The sequence below is a fragment of the Coregonus clupeaformis genome, chromosome 16, assembly GCF_020615455.1.
Source record: "Coregonus clupeaformis isolate EN_2021a chromosome 16, ASM2061545v1, whole genome shotgun sequence".
Lineage (NCBI taxonomy): Eukaryota > Metazoa > Chordata > Actinopteri > Salmoniformes > Salmonidae > Coregonus > Coregonus clupeaformis.
Genome location: NC_059207.1, coordinates 876,624 through 902,409, shown reverse-complemented (window position 1 = coordinate 902,409; position 25,786 = coordinate 876,624). Strand labels below are relative to the sequence as shown.

The window sequence follows — 25,786 nt, the reverse complement described above, 5'->3', positions numbered from 1 at the left end:
AATGCTTACGTCACTTGTTGATCTGAGGAGACTCCCTCTGATAGGACATTAAATGTAATTCATTCAGATGATTGCTGAATTGAATTACACAATCATAACTTAATGACACACTAAAGCACTTAGCTGTAACCGATCTTCACTGACCAAACCTTTAAAGTAGAATCAGAATGTTAAAATGTTAGCTGTGGTAACGACTTGTCTCTCTCTCCAATCTCCTGGCTATATGTCCCGAGCCCCAGCTGTTGCTGTGCCAGATCTTGTTTACTGCAGGGGCAGAGGCTATTTCTGACCCAGTTGCTGCTGACAAGCCTAGGGGCCAACATCAATTTGTATTATGTTTCTAGACACATGCCCCACTGTGATTAAGAAAGAATAAAGCAGGGCAATTCCATGGTAACAGAATGATGCTGAGACTCAGATTTTTCACTTTTAAATGTTTTAAATTGAACATAAATGCATTTACTTGAACAGTGCAGATGCAAAGTTTGGCACAAACTGTCCTTCTGTCACCAAACTTTGCAGTGTTCAAGTAAATGTGTTTTTGTAAAATGTTAGATGGAAATTGTTAAAAGTCGTCCTTGATGGTTTGTTTAACTTTGCAATCATTGGTTTTTGTTTGGCATACATTTTGAAGTGAAACATTTGAGTCTCAGTATCATTAACGTGGAATTGCCCAGCGGTCAGTTGCTTGATAATTTATCTGAACATAATGGTAATGTGATTGTGTCTTAACCTACACACTGGGCAGCAGGTAGCTTAGTGGTTAAGAGCATTGGGACAGTAACCGAAAGGTCGCTGGTTTGAATCCCGAGCTGACTAAGTGAAAAATCTGTCGATGTGCCCTTGAGCAAGACATAACCCTAATTGCTCCTGTAAGTTGCTCTGGATAAAAGCCTCTTCTAAATGACAAAAATGTAGCGCTTTTCCTCAGAGTTCTTCTGAATAATGGGACCACAACTTCAGTCCCACTGGCTCTCAGCCTCATGTCCTTTGCACACACAGTCATGACTGTAATGCAGTGACTTGAAGATACTGTGTCATTATTGCCGTTTTATATTAAATATATACGTTGGAAATCATTTAAAAGATCCAGACAAAGCAATTACATTTACAGTATAAATCATAATTCAGCATCAATACATATTTGTTGAGCGAATAACTAGGTCCTCTTTTCCATTCAACAGAAGTAAACAGAATAGAGTAGTCAACATCAAAAGAAACCAGTATGTCCTCGGGGGTGAGGAAAGTCCCACCCACCATTGTCCGTCTGTGAGGACAGCTATGATTGGTATCAGTTAGAATATTTTCAGCTGCTGTCATTGGCTGTCAGAGTCCTGGGCCACGCCCTCGTTCCGTGGTAAACTGAGCAGCTCCTGGATCTTCTGTACGTCCTTGTCTACATCCTGGGTCCGCCCACCGCTGTTCAAATCACCAATCAGGTCATCCGTCAACTGCAAACGGGCACTCCTTGAAGGCGTAGGAAAAAGTGAGTGAATACTTGGGAGTAATAAAGTGTGTGTGTGTGTGTGTGTTTTGATGCCCATGGAATGTACCATTCTGCCAGTTTTAGTTCATACAGCTCTCTGCGCTCCCTCCTCCTCCTCTCCCGGACCGTTTCTCCCGCCAATCCCTGCATGGCGATGATCAGAGCTCCAGCCGGCACCCTGAAAAGAGATGACATGAGCCGAGCTGACATCACCTTCATTCAAACGTTCTGAGTCACATGAAATTCTGTCACTGTGGCTGTCACTCTCAGTAATCCTCTGACTGTTAAACAATACAGAGAGTTTGGCCAACTTCAGAGCTGGACGCCATGTTGCTGCCTCTCTGAGCATTTAATTGTTTCACTCATGAGTATCAATCAGGGTTTAATCTATCCAGGTTCCCTTTATCGACTACAGCTCTCATTCCAACCCCCCTAAACTCAGTTTAGCATGAAGAGCTGTGGTGGCTGTCACTCACTTAGTAACCCGCCCCGCCCCCATCACCTCATCCATGTGTCAGGAGAGAACTATGAAGGAGGTAGAGGGCAGACATTTGGAGCATGATGTGTTATCTGATTAGCTGCCTGCTTTCACCCCCCCCGCACCTGGCTGAGACTGTGGGTGCTCCTGGGGCTGTTTGCACACATCAAACACACGGTCCAGGTGGCTGGGCACTGAGGCAGACATGGACAGAGCTCTGCTTCGCTCTGGAGACACAGCAACATGGCTTGGATGTTGGATCACGTACACCCAGTCCATTACTACACTAAAACCTTCACTGACACATTAGATATACATACAAATCAAAGAATGTGACAGACATGGAAGGGTGGAAGAGAGGCAGGAGAGGAAAAGGAGGGAGGAGACAAGAGGAGAGGAGTGAAGAGACTAGTGCAGCAGAGGAAGAGGGAGATGGATGGAGATGAAACGCTGGCGTAACAATGGGGTGGTAAAAATAGAGGGGCAGCTGCTGCCTTGGCCTCCCTCCCTGCTCTACCGCCCAGAACACAGCCCTCTGCAGCGCACATGAGTCCCTCTGGCACCCAGCGCATGGCTAGGGGGAGGGAGGGGGGCTGGAGGGTTGGGGAGGGGGAGAGGAGGCAAGGGTGCAGCTGGGAAGCAGAGGGGTTACAGGGAGGGTGTGCAGCTGGCAGCCAGAGACTTGCTTCTCACATCCTTCAGGCTTCATAGTTCATATTTTACCAAACTGCAGGGCAAGCCCGGACTATCTGGCTCCCCCAAACCGTTTCTCCACAGTTAACACTATTAGTCCAGGTAGCCAATTTGTTCAAAACCAGCCCGTTATTTTTCCACTGAAAACCCTCATATCTCACCCCATGGTTGCTCCTATGGCCGTGCCTGCCACCAGTCCCCCGAGACCCAGGTTCAGCCTGAATAGGCCTCCTGTCACAGCTGCTCAAACCCACACAGGCAGGAATGTCATACTCACATATTTACAATATCACACTTACAGTGCCTTCAGAAAGTATTCATACCCCTTGACTTATTCCACATTTTGTTGTGTTACAGCCTGAATTCAAAATTTAAAAAAACTCTAAACCATCTACACACAATGCCCCATAATGACAAAGTGAAAACATGTTTTTAGAAATTAGCAAATTTATTGAAAATGAAATACAGAAATGTCTCATTTACATAAGTATTCACACCCCTGAGTCAATCCTTTGTAGAAGCACCTTTGGTGGCGATTACAGCTTAGAGTCATCTTGGCTATGTCTGTATCAGCTTTGCACATCTGGATTTGAGGATTTTCTCAAGCTCTGTTAAGTTAGATGGGGAGCGGCAGTGTATTTCCACATATTTTCAATGGGATTCAAGTCTGGGCCACTCAAGGACTTTTACAGTCTTGTTCTGAAGCCATTCCAGGGTTGCGTTGGCTGTATGCTTGGGGTCATTGTCCTGTTGGAACATAAATCTTTGCCCCAGTCTAAGTTCATTTGCACTGAAGAAGGTTGTCATTAAGAATTTGCCTGTATTTGTCTCCATTCATTGTTCCCTCTATCCTTACCAGTCCCTGCCGCTGAAAAGCATCCCCATAGCATGATGCTGCCACCACGCTTCACGGTAGGGATGGTGTTAGATGGGTGATGAGCTGTGCCTGGTTTTCTCCAGACATAGCGTTTTGCATTCAGGCCAAAGAGTTCAGACCACATAATCTTTTGCTTTATGCTCAGAGTCGTTCACGCGCCTTTTTGCAAACTCCAGGAGTGCTGTCGTGCTTTTTCTCAGGAGTGGCTTCTGTCTGGCCACTGTCCCACAAAGCCCAGATGGGTGAAGTGCTGTAAAGACTGTTGTCCTTCTGGCAGGTTCACCCATCTCAGCCAAGGAACTCTGTAGTTCTGTCATTGGGTTTTTGGTCACCTCCCTGACCAAGGTTCTTCTTGTCCGGTTGCTCAGTTTGGTCGGACGGTAGTTCCATAGTTTTTCAATTTCCCAATGATGGAGATCACAGTGCTCTTGGAAACGTTCAACACTCTAGAAATAGTTTTATACCCTTCCCCAGATATATGCCTCTTCCCCAGATATATGCCTCATCACAATTCTATCTTGGAGATCTACGGCCAGTTCTTTGGACTTCATGGTATAGTTTCTGCTCTGACATGCACTGTCAACTGTAGGACTTTATATAGACAGGTGTGTTTCTTTCTAAATCATGTCCAAACAATTGAATTGGCCACAGGTGGACTCCAATCAAGATGTAGCGACATCTCAAGGACGATCAAAGGAAATTGGATGCACCTGAGCTCAATTTGGAGTGTCATAGCAAAGGGGTGTGAATACTTATGTAAATGAGATATCTGTTTTTCATTTTCAACAACTTTGCTAAAATTTCTAAAAAAAATTATTCATTATGGGGTATTGTGTGTAAAATGTAATACTTTCTGAAGGCACTGTAGGAAAAGTATAATCATAATCAGCGTTTTCTTATCAAATAAATGATATCATAATTAACAGTTCATATCAAAAATTATTTCACTAGGACCCATTTATACTAAAACATTATCATAATGACATTTTCCTAAATCACAATGAATTATTCCAATAAAGTAGTTGAATAAGTGTGAGTGTGTATAATACATTGAGGCATCCTCTCCATTTGGGTGTTGAAGTAACTCACCTCCTGCTGCTGCGTAGTGGCTGTGGGTATACTTGTCTCTGTACACAGACAGGCCTGTGCTCACAGTGCTGACAGAACACACAGAGAGAGCGAGAGAATCAACCAATGTCATTCAGCACAGGAGAACAAACTAACATAGTGGCCACATAGGAAAGAGTCCCATACTGAATAGTCATGTAGTCATTGCTTACTTGAATAATGTGACGAAGGCTGCTACTCTCCAGCTCCACCTCCAGCCGTACCTCACAAAGCCCCGGATGGCTGCGTTATGGGCAGAACGCTGGAGGAGAACAACAACAACACAGAGCCTCCATCAACACAAACATAAATAAACCGAATTAGACGGACAGACACAATGTGCTTTCGCTGCACTTGGGAAAACTTTTACAAAAGCATTGACATCATATTGCATGTATGTATGTAGTGGCCTGCTGTTAATTCACAACCGCAGACACTCACCACCGCTTCCACTCGGCTATGGTATATCTCAGCCTGGTGGAGCTTGATGAACCTCTCCCTGGCGTGCCGGGCGGCGGGCAGCCCTCCGTAGATCATGCCCGCCAAGGCGGCAGCTAAGGTACTCTTCACCACGCTAGAGACCTCCTCTGGATACTTCTGCATTTCACTGGGAGCACAGGGAAGGGGTGTATAAACAAGCTTTAAAATCAAACAGAGCATTTTTAGACAGCCAATGTATGAAGCCCAGTAAGGCAAGGATGGTTATGCGACACTAGAAGTCTGGAACCTTCTAAACTAAGTGCAGGCTAGAAAACTCATCCGGTGAACAGGTAAGCAATGGGGAGCGCTCCCCGGTGGTGATGGGTTTACTCGGCTAAGCCACAGACAATAGGAGAGAGGCATCACGGTCATAACTTACTCCCTGTCGAAGAGATCCTTAATGCGGTCCCATCCAGTGTCTGGGAACTCTGGCTTGCCCACGAGGCTGGGTAGGGGGGAGGGGATCTGTACCGGGGCAGGCGCCACACTGACAGCTGCATGGACCCTGGGGAGGAGGAGGCCCAGGGAGGGCATGGCTAGCTGGAGGAGACCCCGCAGTGGTCCGGTGCAGAGGGTGCCCTGGGGGGCCGAGGCTGCCTGCTGACACGGGGCTGGGGACGCCCCAGGCCGTTCAGGAGGATGCATCATGAACGCTTCACCAGCAATGGGAGCTGGATGCTGGATCTGAGAACACATGGCCAGGAGCTAGGATGTTACACTTATGTTACAGCTAATCCTTCTCCTAAATAAATGCCCGTTGGGCAGAGGAATAGAGAGCAAATGGTCAAAATACATACACAGTGCAACAGCTGTTTTAATACCCCATCTGACATGGCATAGACATTGTTGATATATGCATATTATGTACTGTATGAAGTAGTGTGTGCAATATTCTAAAATAGAATACCTACTGTACATTACTATACATTTCGAGGGTTGGTATTTATTGTTATGGAACTTTAACACTTGCTGGAACATTGATAAATACTGTCTACACTGGCTGGAAATGATCAGCCTAGCTTCAATCAGCTGTTATGACATTTGGGTCAACACCACCCAAGATAAAGATGACCACATATATAGCTATCATATGAAGCAGACTGAACGACAATCGATACAATGTTACGTTTGCATTCAAATGGAGCACGTGAGGTGACACGGTTACCAAAGACGGTACATGTCTTTATCATAACTTCACGTTCTCAACGCATCTTGTTCCGTCCATGCGAAGAAGCAAAGAGAGCTTCATCATGCTAGCTAGCTGTGTTAGCTAACTTGTTCAGCAGTCTATTATTTGTCTAACGTAACTAAGCATAGTTATATCGCAGACTGCGTTTGAACCGTTAAATTGTTTACTGAGTATTTAGCTATTTAATCTGAAATGTCCTTGTAGTTCGTCTTTCCTACCTGCTTCTGACTTCCACCCGCACACCGCTGAACTGCTAGCTAGTAAATTGAAGCTTTCTAGTTGGAGAGCACCCCCTTCAGGTGGAGGACCAAACATACACATTGATGGGAGACCATTCTGAATTTACTTGAGATTTGAATGGTTTATTCGAGGTAAAAAATTATACATTAGATATAAAAATGCAAAATGTAAGGAAACAAAACATTTTGACAAAAAGCTGTTATTGCATCATATCACAACTCTATCATTGTTTCAAGCCAAAAAGAGCATCAATTACTCAAAGAATTAAAGCCCAACAGATAAATCAAAACTATTCCACCGATTGTGCAGGTGAATCAACCTGCCCATGATAGTACAATCTCTGTGCATAAAATACTCTGACTAACCATGAAGATCATGTCATATGTTTTGACCACAAGCTGAACATAGTTTTTTGGCATTGTACCTCTTACTTTGTTGGTCAAGACAATACACAGCACACAGTACCTTACATACAGTGAGGGAAAAAAGTATTTGATCCCCTGCTGATTTTGTAAGTTTGCCCACTGACAAAGAAATGATCAGTTTATAATTTTAATGGTAGGTTTATTTGAACAGTGAGAGACAGAATAACAACAACAAAAAATCCAGAAAAACGCATGTCAAAAATGTTATAAATTGATTTGCATTTTAATGAGGGGAAATAAGTATTTGACCCCCTCTCAATCAGAAAGATTTCTGGCTCCCAGGTGTCTTTTATACAGGTAACGAGCTGAGATTAGGAGCACACTCTTAAAGGGAGTGCTCCTAATCTCAGTTTGTTACCTGTATAAAAGACACCTGTCCACAGAAGCAATCAATCAATCAATCAGATTCCAAACTCTCCACCATGGCCAAGACCAAAGAGCTCTCCAAGGATGTCAGGGACAAGATTGTAGACCTACACAAGGCTGGAATGACCATCGGCAAGCTGCTTGGTGAGAAGGTGACAACAGTTGGTGCGATTATTCGCAAATGGAAGAAACACAAAATAACTGTCAATCTCCTTCGGCCTGGGGCTCCATGCAAGATCTCACCTCGTGGAGTTGCAATGATCATGAGAACGGTGAGGAATCAGCCCAGATCTACACGGGAGGATCTTGTCAATGATCTCAAGGCAGCTGGGACCATAGTCACCACGAAAACAATTGGTAACACACTACGCCGCGAAGGACTGAAATCCTGCAGCGCCAGCAAGGTCCCCTTGCTCAAGAAAGCACATATACAGGGCCGTTTGAAGTTTGCCAATGAACATCTGAATGATTCAGAGGAGGACTGGGTGGAAGTCTTGTGGTCAGATGAGATCAAAATCGAGCTCTTTGGCATCAACTCAACAAGCCGTGTTTGGAGGAGGAGGAATGCTGCCTATGACTCCCAAGAACACCATCCCCACCGTCAAACATGGAGGTGGAAACCTTATGCTTTGGGGATGTTTTTCTACTAAGGGGACAGGACAACTTCACCGCATCAAAGGGACAATGGACGGGGCCATGTACCATCAAATCTTGGGTAAGAACCTCCTTCCCTCAGCCAGGGCATTGAAAATGGGTCGTGGATGGGTATTCCAGCATGACAATGACCCAAAACACACGGCCAAGGCAACAAAGGAGTGGCTCAAGAAGAAGCACATTAAGGTCCTGGAGTGGCCTAGCCAGTCTCCAGACCTTAAGCCCATAGAAAATCTGTGGAGGGAGCTGAAGGTTCGAGTTGCCAAACGTCAGCCTCAAAATATTAATGACTTGGAGAAGATCTGCAAAGAGGAGTGGGACAAAATCCCTCCTGAGATGTGTGCACACCTGGTGGCCAACTACAAGAAACATCTGACCTCTGATTGCCAAGAAGGGTTTTGCCACCAAGTACTAAGTCATGTTTTGCAGAGGGGTCAAATACTTATTTCCTTAATTAAAATGCTAATCCATTTATAACATTTTTGACATGCGTTTTTCTGGATTTTTGTTGTTATTCTGTCTCTCACTGTTCAAATAAACCTACCATTGAAATTATAGACTGATCATGTCTTTGTCAGTGGGCAAACGTACAAAATCAGCAGGGGATCAAATACATTTTTGCCTCACTGTACGTGGATGCCACAGCTGTAGAGTCAGAGAACTAACACATACATTCTACAATAGGAATACTAGAACATATTCAACATTTCAGTACCATTGTGGCTTATACTCCTTTTCCAAGGCAGGTCCAATTAAAGTAGTGTAATGACAGTGGGTTTGACAACATGTCATTCTACATGAATGAAAAACGTTCTGTTGGCACTTGGTTTGAGTGTAGTTATCTATTGGTTAATATCTATTGTTTCAAGCTTCATTGTATCTCTACAGTATATAGCAATGGTAGTGTATTGTTCTTCTTAAACAGAGGCAACACTGAGGTGAGATGAGTGTTTTGGTTGTGTTTATAGTTGAATGGACCACTGGCAATAAAATGGAATAGATCTATCAACTCCTGAGCAGCATACAGGTCTTCTGTCACACACTAGAGGGCAGTAAGGGAAAGCAGATGGAAAATGGCCTTTTAGGTATAATTTCCCAGAATCAACCAATTTCATTGATTTTCCACACAATTTCAGTGTGGGGTGAGATAGCGGAAATCAGTTGATGGCAAACGCTATCAAGCTCTTCCTAAATCCTCTACCCTAAGTTCCTTTCAAGGCATAAAGTCGCAGATATTTTGAGCATGGAAAGACTAAATACCAGGCCTGGGTTCAAATACATAATGTGTATTTAAATACAGAGAACATTTTCAAATAATGTGGCCCGAAACTACTTCTATTGGAATTATTTGAAAAGTATTTTCAAATAATTTCCTATAAATAGCCTACTATTTGAAAGTACTGTATTTTTCAAATACTTATTTCAAAAAAATATATATAATGCATGGGAGTGTATTTGAGTCAGTGTATTTTGGTATTTTTACTTACCAATATTCAACTACTTGTCTTTTCAAATAAAAAAATATTGAAATAATTACTTCCAAATATATTTGAAAGTAATTCTAATACCCTAAACATTATTTGAACCCAGGTCTGCTAAATACAAACTGTAAACTGTGCAATAGAAGCAACATATAAAGTATGCTACTCTTTCTGTGTGCTAATCCCAATGGCAATTTCAATCCCAAATAGCCACTTTCTTCTCCTAGCGTTTTTCAGCTCCTAAATCTTCTATAACACAATACATTAAAAGGTACTCCATTACATCTAACCCTATGGAGAATCTATGGGGAGACCACAGCCTAAATGTGAAGACCAGTAATTCCTCATTCTAAGACCAGCAATAGGGACATTAATAAGCAGTGTGAACAAATATCAATCTGCAGCTATCTATGGACTGGAGCTGCCTCCATATATTCCATACAGAGTGACCCCCTGACTCTGTCACAGTTCTGTCCTCCCATGCTTGTGGATGACCTGATTGTAGTTAGTCTTCCTCTGGAGTTTGTACTTGAGCAGCCCACCAAACTCAGTGAGGAGTCTCTCCCAGTAACACGACACGTCCTCCATCCTCAGGTGGTCCAGGATGAACCGCTGACCCCTGGAGGCAGAGATTAGTCAACTAACAAAAATCAACAATATCAATAGTCTGATTATTTAGCATGCTGCTGTACAAGCTGTGAGAAAGAAGACAGACTGGTTACATTAACTATAGCCATTTTTTCTAGTTCATATCCCAGCTTGTTACCTAACGGCAGTCTCTTGAGCGACGTCATCGTTTTCTTTCACAAACTGTAGCAGTTCCCTGGAAAGACAGAAAAGGAGGACATCACTATAGATATAATAGAGCACATTCAGATAATAGAAAACCCACATATTCCACTACACTACCCATGGAGCAAGTCGACAGTTGAACAGGTGAACAGTTATGATACACAGCCAAGCCAGAGAGGTCACCTGAGGTCAGAGAGGTCCTGTTTGACAGGAATGTAGTGTACCCAGGGCAGCAGCTGGGGATAGAAGAATTCCAGCCACTCCTCCCCAACATGGAAGACCAGAGAGCCACACAGGAACAGGTGCTTGAGGCGGAAGCTGGCCGCCACGCCCCGGAAGTTGAACAGGTACCTGAGGGGTTAGAGGTCAGATGATGAGGTAGTCATTGTGGTGGAAATCACAGTGTGTACAGGGTAAGGAAAAAGTTAACCCTGTCCTTGGTAATTTGTAGTCTGCAACTGGTGGGGCCACAATGGTGAGTTAATGATTTGGAGCCCTGGCCTCACGTGCAAATGTATCTGAAGCTGACAATGCACACCTGTAGTGTTTTATACCATAGCTGAAGGTTTAAGATAAATAACCAGGGCTTAATTAACTCATCTTTGAAACAGGTAACGGAAGTTTCCCTCTCAACTCATGAAAACCAGGGCCATGTTTTCTCAGTCAATCTAAAAATATCTGAAGCTAAAAACTTTAGCCTAATTTTATCCAGGCTAACCTGGAAAATGGCAGTGAGCCTCAGAGAGTGAAGTCACATCTATGTACTTGATGTAAAACAAAACCAAGCTCAATGCAATTCCACCATAACATCTTGTTCTTACTTGTATTGGCAGTGCTCCACCAGGGGAATCTCCTTAGCTGGTGGTCTACCTAGCGTGTCCTAAGAAAAAATAAGAGGATATTGAACAGTTGTTGTTGTTGATATTGCTGTTGACAAATATAGCCGCTGCTCTCAGTGCCTTCAAGCCACTGTCACACAGACATTTGCATTGGTAGTTCCAGACGGACCTTCTCAGACTTCCAGGCCTGGTTCTTGGTGTACTCAGCATCCACCAGGTCTGGAGCCTCTCTGGACAGAAGGACCAGGGGGTCCCGCTCAGGACTAGTCCTGGAGCCTCTGAAGAATCCTCTGGACTCTTTCCTATTCCAGGGCCACTGTGCTGCCGATCTAACACAAACAGAGTGTTCGTGAATAACAGAGAAAATTATCTGGTAGCATAAATAAAATACTAAAGTTTCCTTGCACCACAAGGAGGTCAAACCTACTTTTTAAGGTCGTCCCTCATGAGGTCCCATCGTCCTAGTCCAGTGGGATATATGGGCCATACCGCCGGGCCCCCCTCCCAAAACGTCCAGGCAGGATACATTATGTCCTGGTAGTTAGCAGTCTAAATGCACACAACACAAACACACTTTCATTTTACACTAACAAATGCCATCACATTGGACAAGTCTCTTTTACTACATCCAACAAATATCTCTAATTTACAAAAGTAAAAACATTTTTCTAAATAACAGAAACAAGCAACACTGTTGTGTGTGTGATGAGGACATGCATGGTCGCAGAGCTGACCTTACTGAAAGACAGGACAGGCAGGATAGGCTGCACCCAGCCTGGCACCTGAGGGTAGTCCCGCACGTTCACCACCATCTCCACGTCTGGCAACTTGTCAATCACCTGCAGGATGAAGTGCTCCACCCCACTACACCTAAACCAACCAGAGAGACAGACAGATGAGACAGGATGACTGTAGCATATTAACTAGCTCGCTACTGATATAGGCCTAAAGATAATAAATGTTACTAAATGATCGACCACTAATTAATGGACCACATTTATCATACAAAACCAGGGTCCGATTTCTAAGCTTGATAAGAAACACTTGCACACACAAACTCAGAGTGTACAGAGACTCATTGTAATGGCTGGAATGGAATTAATGTGGTTTCCATATGTGTGATGTGTTTGATACCGTTCCATTTATTCCATTCCAGCCATTACAATGAGCCCGTCCTCCTATAGCTCCTCCCACCAGCCTCCACTGGTGTACACAGATTGTTTTGTTTCCTCACCTGGCTGGGAACATACAGTTCTGTTCCCGATACAGTTTACCATTAATAATTTGGTAATGGGTGCCCACGCCACGACGAAGCGTATCCGCCATGAGCTCCTCAGACACTCCCCCTCTGAAAGGTCGTAAGTCATCATTCAAGACACTGGATGGATTGAGGACAATGGAGAGAGAATTAAAGATCTGCTCTAACAAGGCAACCAATGGCTTTTTGTTAAAAAGCTGAAAGCCTTTTGTATAGCAATACTGTTTTCATAGGGAGCAACATCGGTTCTCCTGCAAGCATTACCTGAGATGGCAACTGCAGTTGTTTGGGCTGCAAGGCTTGTATTGTTGTGTGGCTTTGGTGATCTTTTCAAGGTATATCTGCCACCTGTCACCATTACCTAATAAAACAGAGCTTGTTAGGCAAAGAGCATGCTCTTCCTGGACTACTGAAATACAGATCAATGTGCAAGATTGCTTACACACTGAAAGCCTGTGGCAAAGGCTACTTACACACTGCCTTGGGTTGTAAATACAGGATAAGCTGCACACTAGTATTTAAAAGAGACAAGGCAACCTGGTCTCAGAGCATTTCGTATTATTCTGTACATCAATCTGAGATGCTTAATTTCGTATGATATGTTACGAATTACAATTCATATGATATGTTACGAATTGCAAGTCATATGAAATGTTACGTATTCCAATTTGTTGTGGCTAACGTTAGCTAGGTGGCTAACTTTAGCTAGGTGGTTAACTTTAGCTAGCGGTTAGGGATTAGGGTTAAAGTAGCTAAAAAGTAGTAAGTAGTTGCAAAGTTGCTAATTAGCTAAAATTGTCCATGATGAGATTCTAACACACAACCTTTGGGTTGCTCGACGTTTGCGTTATACGCCAACACTCCTTTCGTTTTTGCCTTAAGTAACTTTCTGTCTTATGTAACCATACCAAACGTAACATACTGTAATTTACTAATTTGGTACGCCGGATTTATATTTAGTATGTTACGTATAGTCTATGAGACCAGGCTGGGAAAGGTTAGGGTGATCCGAACTAACGTTACTACAACTAACAGACCTGTTGCATTGCATTAACTAACCTTAGCTAAAGTTACAATGTGAGCCACACAGTCAAATTGCTTCTTCTTGAATGGAGTGCATTTGGAAAAATCTGTATCCAATATTGTGCTAAGATTTCTGCCCAAAAAAATTATTTTGCATGGAATGAGTTGGTTCTACTTGCTAGCTAGTTTGTTAGCGAACGTTAACTGGTCTAGCTAGTTAGGATGAATGGGAACTCCTGAGATTCATTCGGTCATGCAATTTCAGTCCAGCACAACACAAATTTACATATTCCATATCTTTATTGTTACCTGATCCGGCCACGCTGAAATCAACTCCACAAAACTGTAAAGTTAGAAGAGGCATCACGAGCCAAGGCAGCTTCATTTTCTTCGCTCACACAGTTAGCTATGACTGATGCTCGGTCAGCCTCTAGTTTGGTCTGAAAACACTTACCGTAATTACAGGTATGGACGTCTCTATACGGTAATATTGGGACCGTTTGCGCACTTGTGTGTTCTGTCAGCCTGTTCTCATAGACTAGATGTAACATAGTAATAATATGCCATTTAGCAGACGCTTTTATCCAAAGCAACTTACAGTCATGTGTGCATACATTTTTACGTATGGGTGGTCCCGGGGATCGAACCCACTACCCTGGCGTTACAAGCACCATGCTCTACCAATTGATCTACAGAGGACTAGCTAATGTTAGCCACCTAGCTAACTTTAGCATTAGTAAACGTAACCCAAATTAGTATGATACGTTACGTTTGGTATAGTTACATAAAACAGTTTACTTAAAGCTACAATATGTAACTTTTTGGGCGACCTGACCAAATTTACCTAGAAACGTGAGTTATAAATCTTGAATGCAAGTATAGTAAGCGGTAGATCTGTTCTGTGAGTTATTTCTAGGCTTCTCATTCTCATCTTTTACTTTCGGTTTTGTACAACTTAACGATTTAGATAGTACAATGATTCTCTACACAATTACTGCTTGTTTTGTTACATAAACTGAAATTAGACGAACAATTATAATTTTAACAACCAGGAAATGGCTTTAAAGTTGCACTATGCAGAAATCGCTCCTCTTTTTCCTGGTTGCTCAAATTCAAATATTTCCCCTAATCTCATCACGGATAACATTAGCATTTTAGCTAATTAGCAATTTTGCAAATACTTACTACTTTTTAGCTACTTTGCAACTACTTGTAACTCCCTGTTACACTGTTGTGTCGTCGGCAAACTTAATGATGGTGTTGGAGTCGTGCTTGGCCATGCAGTCATGGGTTAACAGGGAGTACAGGAGGGAAATGAGCAGCACCCTTGAGAAACGTAACACATCATACTAAATGGCGGTAGACAGATTTCCTTTTACTATGTTACATCTAGACCTGAGTCAAGGTTGGTTCTGTAAATTGCTTATTTTTGTTTCAATGTAAAGAGGCCCCAATCTGCTGCTCATTAGATTTGAATTTGATCACACAAACACATTCAATCACAGTTATGTACACAGCCTCGTTCAATGCTGTTGGTCCCCTTGAAAAATAAAGGACACAGACATATGACATATGTAAACTTCAATGGCATTGTAAGTGTTATTTTGGCCCTCTCTACCTAGCCTTGGAGCTACATTACACAATGAACAAATCAGTATTCAGTATGCTCATCTGCACCATGGTAACACACTGTTAGTCTGGGTACCAGTCTGTTAAGATATCATTCCACTCCTTGCCATTTGGTATATGACACTGGAGTACAAGGACTGGAATGTTATCTAAACACACTGTGGCTTCCTAAGGACAAACAGTGGCTTGTGTGAGGGCAATGATTACATTTCCTTCACATTGTAGATGACAGGCTTTACCTGTTATTCTTTAAACACTCTACTGTATTAGGATAACATGCATGCTGGAACATCACTTCACATGACTGAAAACACACATTCCAAACATAATGGCGAACCCTCTCACTCTAGATCCACTTCTCTCCTCCACCCCACATCCCAACTCCTTGGCTATTCCCCTGACAGCTAGAGAGATGTTTCATCATGTCAGGCACTGATAGAGAGACAGTCAAACCCCCCTGGGGTTCTCCTATCTATCTAGCTGTCCTCTTTTCTGTAGCCCACCAGTTATTTTAAGCCCAGAAACAACTGGCCTCATAAAAAGGGCCCTGGAAGTGTGATAGAGAGGGGGCCACGTTCCACTCTGCCAAAGCTCCCTGGATTCACTTTTGGGGGCTTATTTTTCAACCACAGAGTGAGAGGCAGGCAAGAAAGAGAGAGAGAAGGAAAGAGAGAGAACGAGGAAGGGAAAGAGAGAGAGAGGCAGAAAGAGAACTAGAGAGAGTGAGGAAGAGAGAGAGGAAGAATACAACCAGAGCTGGAGACTTTAGGGGTGAACAACAATTCTATGCTTGCTTGATATTTTCAAACCTTATTTTTCTGCTTCTTTTACTGGTGCCAATTGGTGGCTAGTACTGGCTACTATCCATTGAAGTCTCAAGGGTTATAGTTCTGTATAGTTTCCTCTGCTTCTTCCAGTTCCTACTCATTGTCCATTAGTAGGCATTTCCCTCTAAGAAGCATGCAGCTCCTCTGGCTGTCCCTGTTGCCCTGTCTGTACTTGGCCTCCCTGTGCTCTGCAGAGCAAGGACTGGAGTTCCCCAGCTTTGACGGGAAGGACCGCGTTCTGCACATCAATGAACGCAACTACAAGAAGGCTCTGAAGAGGTTTGACATGCTGTGCCTACTCTACCATGAACCGCAGCCAGCTCACAAAGGCAGGCAGAAGCAGCTTCAGATGACTGAGCTTGTGCTGGAGGTAAGAGGGGGAAGAGGAGACGAGGTGAGAGTGGAGGAGAGAGAGGGGGGAAAAGTAGTGCAGGGATGTGCAGATGCTATTGGGCAGCCAACAGGGGCCAACGTTCCTTGTCTGAGGGTCAGTGCTATCTGGGATCCTTGGGACGTCCATTCCCCATTGTTGTTGAAATTGAAAATGGTTAAGGTAAGGATTAAGATTAGGGTTAGGGTTAGGTAAGGGTTAGGGTTAGGGTAGGGGTTAAGGTTAGGGTTAGAGTTTTGGGTAGGGACGTCCCAAGGATCCCGGATAGTAGATGTTTCTTGGTAAGCAAGGTCAACAAGGTTGTGAATAGGATTATGGGATTATTATTCGACCCCAAGACAAAATGTGTAGAGCACAGACAAAAGGTCATTTTAACAGATGAAGATGGGGACATATGGACATGTAGAGCTTTAAGGCTTAATGGTAATCACAGTGAACTTAAACATTTAATTTGATAATTGACATGGCAGATATACTACACATCCTAGTTCCTTAGATACGTCTTTGTAAAAGCACCTGTTTGTTCCCAAGGTCAGCATCGTCTTTCCATCACATTTAAGCTGGTTGATTTACATGGCTTCACTCACTGAAGTTAACTGTCTGTCACTTCAACTCCGGTGACATCATAAATAGTGTTGACATCTTTATGCGCTACCAGGACATTTGAAATGAGGATTGCTGGACACTGTGTGGACAAGAGTTACAGCAGAAATAAGTTATGTGCCTGGACAGCTGCTATATGACCAATCAGAAGCCTTTGTAAAACAAAGATTTGATGTCAGAGATTAGTCAAAGCACCTCAATCACACATAACTTTCTGTCACTTACACTGAAGCTTATCTGTCACAACATGTCATGAGAAAGAACAGACTAAAACTAGAATAATATCTTATTTCCGTTTTCCATACTTGATGCACGTGTCAAACTCATTCCACAGAGGGCCGAGTGTCTGCGGGTTTTCGCTCCACCCTTGTACTTGATTGATGAGTTAAGGTCACTAATTAGTAAGGAACTCCCCTCACCTGGTTGTCTAGGTCTTAATTGAAAGGAAAACCAAAAACCTGCAGACACTCGGCCCTCCGTGGAATGAGTTTGACACCCCTGACCTAAAGAGTGAACTCTATAGGTTATATTGCTGTCATTTGTCAAAGGTTGATGGGTAGTTTTAGAGAGAGCATTACCTGGTTTCTCTTGTAGAACAGAGCAGTATCATACATTCAGGATGTGATGATTATGTATATTCCCATGTTGATTACCCCAATGTCCCAGGATTCTAGGTCAGCCTATAATTATAGCTTATAACTACTTAATTGGCTCAGAATACATGAACTAGCTAATCAAAGAGGCTCCATTGCTTCTTGTGACAGTATAAATGCATAGTAAACAGTAGCTTAACTATTCGCAAATATCAGTTTTTCGATAAGTTAGAAGTACCCACCCCAGTCACAACAAAATGACCTGAGTCGAACTCCCCTTTACCCCTCTGCAGTGCAGTAGTAGTTTAGAGGCCTTTGTTCCTCTCTGAGGAAGTGTTTTCTGAGCAGTAAACAGTGCTGACACTTACAAAGGAGTTTCTCCCACAGTCAGTCCACAGGGTGCTCTCCTCTAGAACCTTGGTGATCAAAGCCATATTGACAAAGACAGCACTGGCTGCGGTTGCCAGCCCAAATACCAAGCATCAGAGAGAGAGGAAGTTGAGTTTGAAAGCAGGTTATATATTTATATTTCCCACAGTGGACTACTGCAATGCAGAATTGTTCTAATGATTGAGGTGGATCATAAAGAAATAAGAGCCCACAACACCCCAAACAACACATTGTTGAAATACCAAGTTGGCTGATAATAAATGTTGTGTCTTGTTAAATCCTCAGCTGACTGCACAGGTCCTGGAGGACAAGGACATTGGCTTTGGGATGGTCGACTCCCAGAAGGATGCTAAAGTGGCCAAGAAACTGGGTACGTCCTCATTTGTCATATATAGGTCCCAGAGTGTTTCCTGGTCAGGTCACATGGTCAGGCAAACCCCTGGTCACATCAAAAATATCAAAATGCCATAACCTCTACAAAATAGGTATTTGTCTAGGCTTGTTTTCCAGTTGGCGCCCAGTCACCAATGCTTCCTGAATCCCCCTGTCACGATCGTCATAAGAAGCAGACCAAGGCGCAGCGTGATATGCGTACATCTTTTAATGAGTACTATACACAAATAACAAAACAACAAAACGATACGTGAAGTCCTAGGTTAAACACCAAAACAAACCTTACGGAACAAGATCCCACAAATGACAAGTGCAAAACAGGCTGCCTAAGTATGGTCCCCAATCAGAGACAAAAAGCAACAGCTGCCTCTGATTGGGAACCACCCCGGCCAACATAGAAACACATGAACTAGAACATGAACATAGAACATACAACATAGACACTACACACCCTGGCTCAACTTCTAAGAGTCCCCAGAGCCAGGGCGTGACAGTACCCCCCCCCCCCCCAAAGGCGCGGACTGCGACCGCGCCAACCAAACACAACAGGGGAGGGGCCGGGTGGGCATTCCGCCTCGGAGGCGGATCCATCTCCGGGCGTGACCACCACTCTCTCGCTACCCCCCCGTAGCGCCCCTGGTGTGGTCTGGCCCCGCTGGCTGGAGCTGGACTGGACATCGGTGGAGCGGATTGCTTTGGCTCCGGTGTGGAGCAGCTGACCGGTGCCGGACCAGGCACCGGTGGAACAGGCACGGACCGTGCCGGACTAACGACGCGCACCACTGGCTTGGTGCGGGGAGCAGGAACAGGCCGGACCGGGCTGGCGACGCGCACCACTGGCTTGGTGCAGGAACAGGCCGGACCGGGCTGACGACGCTGCACCACTGGCTTGGTGCGGGGAGCAGGAACGGGCCGGACCGGGCTGGTGACGCGCACCACTGGCTTGGTGCGGGGAGCAGGAACGGGCCGGACCGGGCTGGCGACGCGCACCACTGGCTTGGTGCGGGGAGCAGGAACGGGCCGGACCGGGCTGACGACGCGCACCACTGGCTTGGTGCGGGGAGCAGGAACGGGCCGGACCGGGCTGGCGACGCGCACCACTGGCTTGGTGCGGGGAGCAGGAACGGGCCGGACGGGGCTGGCGACGCGCACCATTGGCTTGGTGCGGGGAGCAGGCACAGGCCGGACCGGGCTGGCGACGCGCACCATTGGCTTGGTGCGGGGAGCAGGAATGGGTCGGGCCGTACTGGGAACACGCACCACTAACTTAGTGCGGGGAGCAGGAATGGGTTGGGCCGTACTGGGAACACGCACCACTAACTTAGTGCGGGGAGCAGGAACGGGTTGGGCCGTACTGGGAACACGCACCACTAACTTAGTGCGGGGAGCAGGAACGGGTCGGGCCAGACTGGGAACACGCACCACTAGCTTAGTGCGGGGAGCAGGAACGGGTTGGGCCGTACTGGGAACACGCACCACTAACTTAGTGCGGGGAGCAGGAACGGGCTGGGCCGTACTGGGAACACGCACCACTAACTTAGTGCGGGGAGCAGGAACGGGTCGGGCCGGACTGGGAACACGCACCACTGGCTTAGTGCGGGGAGCAGGAACGGGTTGGGCCGTACTGGGTACACGCACCACTAACTTAGTGCGGGGAGCAGGAACGGGCCGGGCCGGACTGGGAACATGCACCACTGGCTTAGTGCGAGGAGCAGGAACGGGCCGGGCCGGACTGGGAACACGCACCACTAACTTAGTGCGGGGAGCAGGAACGGGCCGGACCGGACTGGTGACACACACCACTTGCTTGGTGCGAGGAGCGGGACTGGGTTTCCTCATAAACCCCCGCTCCCTCTGCTGCCTAACCAGTTCCTCTCGCCGTGCCTCTACTCTCTCCTTCTCCCTTATCGCCTCCAGTAGCTCCTCCCTCATGACCAATAGCCCCCGTAACCTGGTGGCCTCCTCTCCTATTTCACCGATACGTCCTGTAGCTGCCTCCAGCATCCCCGTCGTCCATGCCGTGTGCCCCCCCCAAAAAAATGTATTGGGGTTGCCTCTCGCCTGTTTGACGACGGCACGGTTGGCGCCGTACCTCCTCTCTCGCCAGGGCTTTAACTTTTGCCCATGGCCCTTTTCCCGCAAACATGTCCTCCCAAGACCACCATTCGCCCACCTGGGACATCGCCAACTTCTCCAGTTCTTTTCCCGGTGTTTGCTCCTGAACACGCTGCTTGGTCCTGTATTGGTGGGATCTTCTGTCACGATCGTCGTAAGTAACGGACCAAGGCGCAGCGTGATATGCGTACATCTTTTAATGAGTACTATACACAAATAACAAAACGATACGTGAAGTCCTAGGTTAAACACCAAAACAAACCTTACGGAACAAGATCCCACAAATGACAAGTGCAAAACAGGCTGCCTAAGTATGGTTCGCAATCAGAGACAACAAGCAACAGCTGCCTCTGATTGGGAACCACCCCGGCCAACATAGAAACACATGAACTAGAACATGAACATAGAACATACAACATAGACACTACACACCCTGGCTCAACTTCTAAGAGTCCCCAGAGCCAGGGCGTGACACCCCCTTTCATCTGGGCCCTCAGGTTTGGAGGAGGAGGGCAGTCTGTACATCTTCAAGGACGACCGTGTGATCGAGTTTGACGGGGAATTCTCGGCAGACACCCTTGTGGAATTCCTGCTGGATGTGAGTAGGAAACAAAGGGGTGGGAGGTGGGAGAGAGAGGGAAGAGGGAGGTGGGAGTTGGGAGAGAGGGAGGTGGGAGAGAGAGGGAGAGCGGGAGGTGGGAGAGAGAGGGAAGAGGGAGGTGGGAGAGAGAGGGAAGAGGGAGGTGGGAGAGAGAGGGAAGAGGGAGGTGGGAGAGAGAGCGAGAGAAGGTGATGGGAGAGAGGGAAGAGGGAGGTGGGAGAGAGAGGGAAGAGGGAGGTGGGAGAGAGAGGGAGAGCTGGAGGTGGGAGAGAGAGGGAAGAGGGAGGTGGGAGAGAGAGGGAGAGGGAGGTGGGAGAGAGAGTGAGAGATGGAGGTGGGAGAGAGGGAAGAGGGAGGTGGGAGAGAGAGGGAAGAGAAGAGGGAGGTGGGAGAGAGAGAGAGGGAGGTGGGAGAGAGAGGGAAGAGGGAGGTGGGAGAGAGAGGGAAGAGGGAGGTGGGAGAGAGAGGGAAGAGGGAGGAGATGGAGAGGGAGGTGGGAGAGAGGGAAGAGGGAGGTGGGAGAGAGAGGGAAGAAGGGAGGTGGGAGAGAGAGGGAAGAGGGAGGTGGGAGGTAGAAGAGAGAGGGAAGAGGGAAGTGTCTCTTCCTCCAGTGTAAGAGGGACAGAACCACAGGGGGAGAAGACTTCTTAGCTCATCATGTTATAATAAATGAACAGCTTCTGCCTCATTAGATGATATGTAAATGATGCAATGTAACGCACGGCTCAGCAGGAGAACACTGTAAGTCCTCTTCCCACTTGTCTTTCCTGGGAAAATAAACAGAGTTAGTGTTTGAAGGGATGTTGTAATTAGTAAATATAGCTAGTGGTGTAAAGTTTGAAGCTAGTAGAGAGCAAACCTGATGAATTAATAAAAGATAAACGCAAGGAGTAAACTTGTGTTGCTCATGTACAGTACAAGCAATGCTTTTTGCCTAATACAAGTGGCAACTTTTCTGTATTTCAAGGCCACTCACTCATCACAGCCCACTCTCTCCCACTGTGTTAATGAATGACCATGCTGTTGTGCTGCTCTGCCCCCTAGGTGTTGGAGGACCCAGTGGAGCTCATCAGTAACCCCTATGGAACTGAGGGCCTTCGAGAGGATGGAAGAAGACATCCGCCTCATTGGTTACTTCAAGGGAGAGGACTCATGTGAGTCTGTGTATGCCAAAGCATGTGTTATGGGATGGCCTGTTCACACGTGTCAAACAAGTGAAGTGCGTGAAAAACAGTTGGGAGTGAGAAATTGTCCCTTGCTTTAAGGTGCACTCGTCTCAGTGTGGTTTCATACTTCAGCTGTCCAAACTCAGCCCCCTTAAAGTCTCCCTGCTGTTCCTGCCCTATACTCCCCAGAGGCTCACTACTCCACATGGGACCTAATAGAGGCAAATAGCCATTAAGCCAGCTGCTAAAAAGACACTTTGTTCTGGGCTGATCTACACTCCTTCTTGCCTCCTGAGAGGCTTTTAATAGCTTCTAGTTCTCTGTCTAATAGGTCGAGAGCAATTATAGACAGCGCTGCTCCAAAGAAGAAAAGGAGAAGCGAGAGAAGGGAAGATAAAAATCTCCTCATATTTGACAGAGGCATGATGCGGCTTTTATTAAGAAAAATCCTATTTCGGAGAGAAGATTGTAGGTCCTATGGCCGTGACCTTAGGGCTTATTGAGAGGATAGCCTGGCGCCTCAGAAGCTGGTTGTAAAATGGTTCTGTTACTGAGGAGGTGGGAGAGAGATTACGCTGGGGAATTGAAATTGAATGTCAACCCTTGTTTTCCTGATCACATAGCTTTCTGAAGGAAGATGAGTTTTGAATGCAACCCTGCCAAACTGTAATCTCTTTCTTTCTCTCCCTCCTCTTCTTCTTCCATTCTATCAGACTACAAGGCATTCCAGGAGGCCTCAGAGCGGTTTCAGCCCTATATCAAGTTCTTCGCCACATTCGACAAAGCTGTAAGTACAGTACACTCCACAAACCTGAATCAAGTCAAACATGTGTGTGTAGGCAATATCTAGGTCAGTTTCTACACAACATCAGTGATAGCTAAGTATGTGTGTTGTGATGCAGACGGCGAAGCACCTCTCTCTGAAGATGAACGAGGTGAATTTCTATGAGCCCTTCATGGAGGAACCAGCCATCCTCCCTGGCAGGCAACTCTCAGAGATGGAGATAGTGGAGTTTGTCCACCAACACAAAAGGTAACCATAAAAAGTATAATTTTATTTTAGGGCTCGAACACACCAATAACATTTGCCTGCCGAGAGTACTTGAAACCGATTTTACATGTAGAATCGCGTGAAAATGTCGGCAGTCAGACATCACTGAACGATCGGTCGACGAACAGAACATCCACATTTGGTGCGATGTGTGCGACCCTTCAGTTCTGTGGTTTTAACTTCTCCCATTGGTGCAGATGGATCATTAGAATCCAGTCATTTTTCATATCATCACTGTTAATATTCCTGATCTCATATGGATGACCCAGTTTACTGTTGGATATTCTTGAAATGTTGTGTGGCTGTGGTCTGTCTTCTACAGGGCGACTCTGAGAAAGTTGCGTGCGGAGGACATGTTTGAGACATGGGTGAGTTACCTACAGTATTACTGTACCTCTCCCTGAGAATAGGGAATTATACTGGTAGTATTATATGTGTACCCTTTACTCATTCAATGTCCCTTTCCCAGGAGGATGACCTGGATGGGATCCACATTGTAGCCTTTGCTGAGGAGGAAGACCCTGGTTTGTTGATCTTTATTTTCTAATTTTTAAAGCTGGAATCCTTAATGGTGAAACAACAGATAGAACAGCAGAATATGTACTGCAATTTTCTCGACACACCTCTCCTCCATTTTGTCCACAAAAAAAACAATAACCAAGGTGCTGGGGCGGACAGTGGCGATGTTTCCCATAATGCGGATTCTATATTTAATGCAGTACATGGGTAAGGACACAAATGGGTGTGTACAAATATCTCTAAGCTGTCCATCTGTGATTTCTCCAGATGGTTATGAGTTCCTAGAGATCCTGAAAGATGTGGCCAGAGACAACACCAACAACCCTGAGCTCAGTATAGTGTGGATTGACCCTGATGACTTCCCACTGGTATGACCTCTGACCCCACACACACCATTACATATGAAGACATATTTCATTTGGTGTGAGTTAATTGTTCAGCTTTATAAACTGCACCAATGCTTTGTGTCTGTCTCCCCGATCCAGCTGACCACATACTGGGAGAAGACCTTCAAGGTGAACCTGTTTAAGCCTCAGATTGGAGTTGTGAACGTGACAGACGTAAGTTGAGCTCTCCTTTAACTTAAATTGTGTTCCACCTGTTGATTCAACGTAATGGTAAGATAACATCTCTGGACATCTCATTAGAATAGAATCTGTATGACCTCTTGAGCTGAAGACAAATCTAATTGGATGAGGTGGCGAGTGGTTGAACTTTGACCCCCACTGTGGCAGGCGGACAGTATCTGGCTGGACATGTCCAATGACGAAGACCTGCCCACGGCTGAGGAACTGGAGGACTGGATAGAAGACGTGCTGTCTGGGAAGGTCAACACTGAGGATGACGATGATGTGAAGGATGACTATGATTATGACGGGGTTGACAGGGAGGATAGGCACCATAGTGACCATCACGATGATCATGGAGACGATGATGGCAATGATGACAGTGACTAACCTGCAGTCTAACAGAGATTGCATGGGTTATGTTTTATTGAACAGTCTGGTATTTATCTTGTATTTTCATGGAAATTGTAGGGTAAATATGGTAGTTGCATGAGAATTATCGAATAGTAAACGCTTGGTTTCTTTGGGATTTATTTAAATAAGTACATGTATAGCATTTACTACTTGATACCAGGTAGTTATCTGTAGTGTTCAGTTCTTTGTACTAGAAGCACTATAATAACCAATTGTTAACATGCAATTTCTCAGACCATAGCAGGTAAATACTTAATTAGACTGTGAAATAAAACTGTAACACTAGTCCATCATAGAATAACTTTGTACATTTTCTAAATAAAAGCTTCTTTATGGCAGATGATTGTAAAAGTAAAGGTTCTTAGTCCAGGTTGTGTTCTTGATTCAATAAATACTTGATTGTATAATTATGTGATACTGTGTGAATAAATGTAATGTAACCTAAAGGTCTTGGGTGTGTGTATGCGTGTGATGCGTGTGTACCAGTGGAGGCTGGTGGGAGGAGCTATAGGAGGACGGGCTCATTGTAATGGCTGGAATGGAATAGTATCAAACAGATCAAATATATAGAAACCACGTTTGACTCAGTTCCATTTATTCCATTCCAGCCATTACAATGAGCCTGTCCTCCTATAGCTTCTCCCACACCAGTCTCCACTGGCGTGTACGTGTGTGTCTATGTCTACATGTAAGAGTGTGTGTGAGTGTGTGTGTGTGAGAGAGAGTGTGAGTGTGAGTGTGTTTATGCTTCAGGCCTCTGTCATTACTGAGGTCAACTCTCACACTGCCAGCCAGAGTCCCGACCAGCATCCTCTCTGGCTGTACACTTCTCACTATGAATTATTCAAACTGTTCTGAATAATGCAACATCGTTAGTCCTTCTAATGCAGGGTGGGAAGCACAGGCACAGGCACAGGCACAGGCAACCCACCCCACAACTGCAACCGCACACACTTTTAATGTACACACACACACACTCTGGGTGAATCAGTGTTACTGGGCATAAATGAATATGAGAGATTCAGTTAAAATCACCTCCCTCCAGCTACTCATATGCTGTGGTATGCAGACAGTATGTCTGGATTATGGCACGATACATAAACATGCCATGCTATGGCTGAAGGGATGTGGTGGAGGAGC

The 25,786-nt window shown here is 45.3% G+C and overlaps 2 protein-coding genes and 1 pseudogene across 3 annotated transcripts; 1 reads left to right on the top strand and 2 right to left on the bottom strand.

Annotated features, from left to right (window-relative positions):
• Positions 1 to 1,035: 1,035 nt before the first annotated feature.
• timmdc1 (translocase of inner mitochondrial membrane domain containing 1) lies at positions 1,036 to 6,595 on the bottom strand. Of its 2 annotated transcripts, none has more exons than XM_041872546.2 (8): positions 6,529 to 6,595; positions 5,501 to 5,805; positions 5,083 to 5,248; positions 4,815 to 4,903; positions 4,624 to 4,691; positions 2,819 to 2,897; positions 1,554 to 1,664; positions 1,036 to 1,467 (listed from the first exon to the last, which is right to left on the bottom strand). In XM_041872546.2, exons 2-8 carry the CDS (start codon positions 5,767 to 5,769, stop codon positions 1,317 to 1,319), a joined length of 933 nt encoding a protein of 310 aa, XP_041728480.2. In that variant the 5' UTR covers positions 5,770 to 5,805; positions 6,529 to 6,595; the 3' UTR covers positions 1,036 to 1,316. The 2 variants fall into 2 exon arrangements, with proteins under 2 accessions (XP_041728480.2, XP_045081460.1); XM_045225525.1 differs by lacking the exon at positions 6,529 to 6,595 and adding an exon at positions 6,033 to 6,519.
• A 2,855-nt stretch (positions 6,596 to 9,450) lies between these two features.
• poglut1 (protein O-glucosyltransferase 1) lies at positions 9,451 to 13,805 on the bottom strand. The gene is made up of 10 exons (XM_041872545.2): positions 13,698 to 13,805; positions 12,630 to 12,726; positions 12,342 to 12,485; positions 11,842 to 11,977; positions 11,535 to 11,656; positions 11,277 to 11,436; positions 11,090 to 11,148; positions 10,452 to 10,619; positions 10,243 to 10,299; positions 9,451 to 10,095 (listed from the first exon to the last, which is right to left on the bottom strand). Exons 1-10 carry the CDS (start codon positions 13,771 to 13,773, stop codon positions 9,939 to 9,941), a joined length of 1,176 nt encoding a protein of 391 aa, XP_041728479.2. The 5' UTR covers positions 13,774 to 13,805; the 3' UTR covers positions 9,451 to 9,938.
• A 1,789-nt stretch (positions 13,806 to 15,594) lies between these two features.
• Positions 15,595 to 25,092, top strand: LOC121559254 (annotated as a pseudogene).
• Positions 25,093 to 25,786: the final 694 nt, after the last annotated feature.

Excerpts from the sequence above, each read along its gene's own strand:
- poglut1 (XM_041872545.2), bottom strand. The coding sequence starts at position 13,773 with ATGAAGCTGCCTTGGCTCGTGATGCCTCTTCTAACTTTACAGTTTTGT. Across the intron at positions 11,437-11,534 it reads ATGAGGGACGACCTTAAAAA|ATCGGCAGCACAGTGGCCCT; the intron begins GTAGGTTTGACC and ends TGTTTGTGTTAG. Across the intron at positions 10,300-10,451 it reads CAGGACCTCTCTGACCTCAG|GGAACTGCTACAGTTTGTGA; the intron begins GTGACCTCTCTG and ends CTGTCTTTCCAG.
- timmdc1 (XM_041872546.2), bottom strand. The coding sequence starts at position 5,769 with ATGATGCATCCTCCTGAACGGCCTGGGGCGTCCCCAGCCCCGTGTCAG. Across the intron at positions 5,249-5,500 it reads AAGGATCTCTTCGACAGGGA|TGAAATGCAGAAGTATCCAG; the intron begins GTAAGTTATGAC and ends CTGTGCTCCCAG. Across the intron at positions 1,468-1,553 it reads GAACTAAAACTGGCAGAATG|GAGTGCCCGTTTGCAGTTGA; the intron begins GTACATTCCATG and ends TACGCCTTCAAG.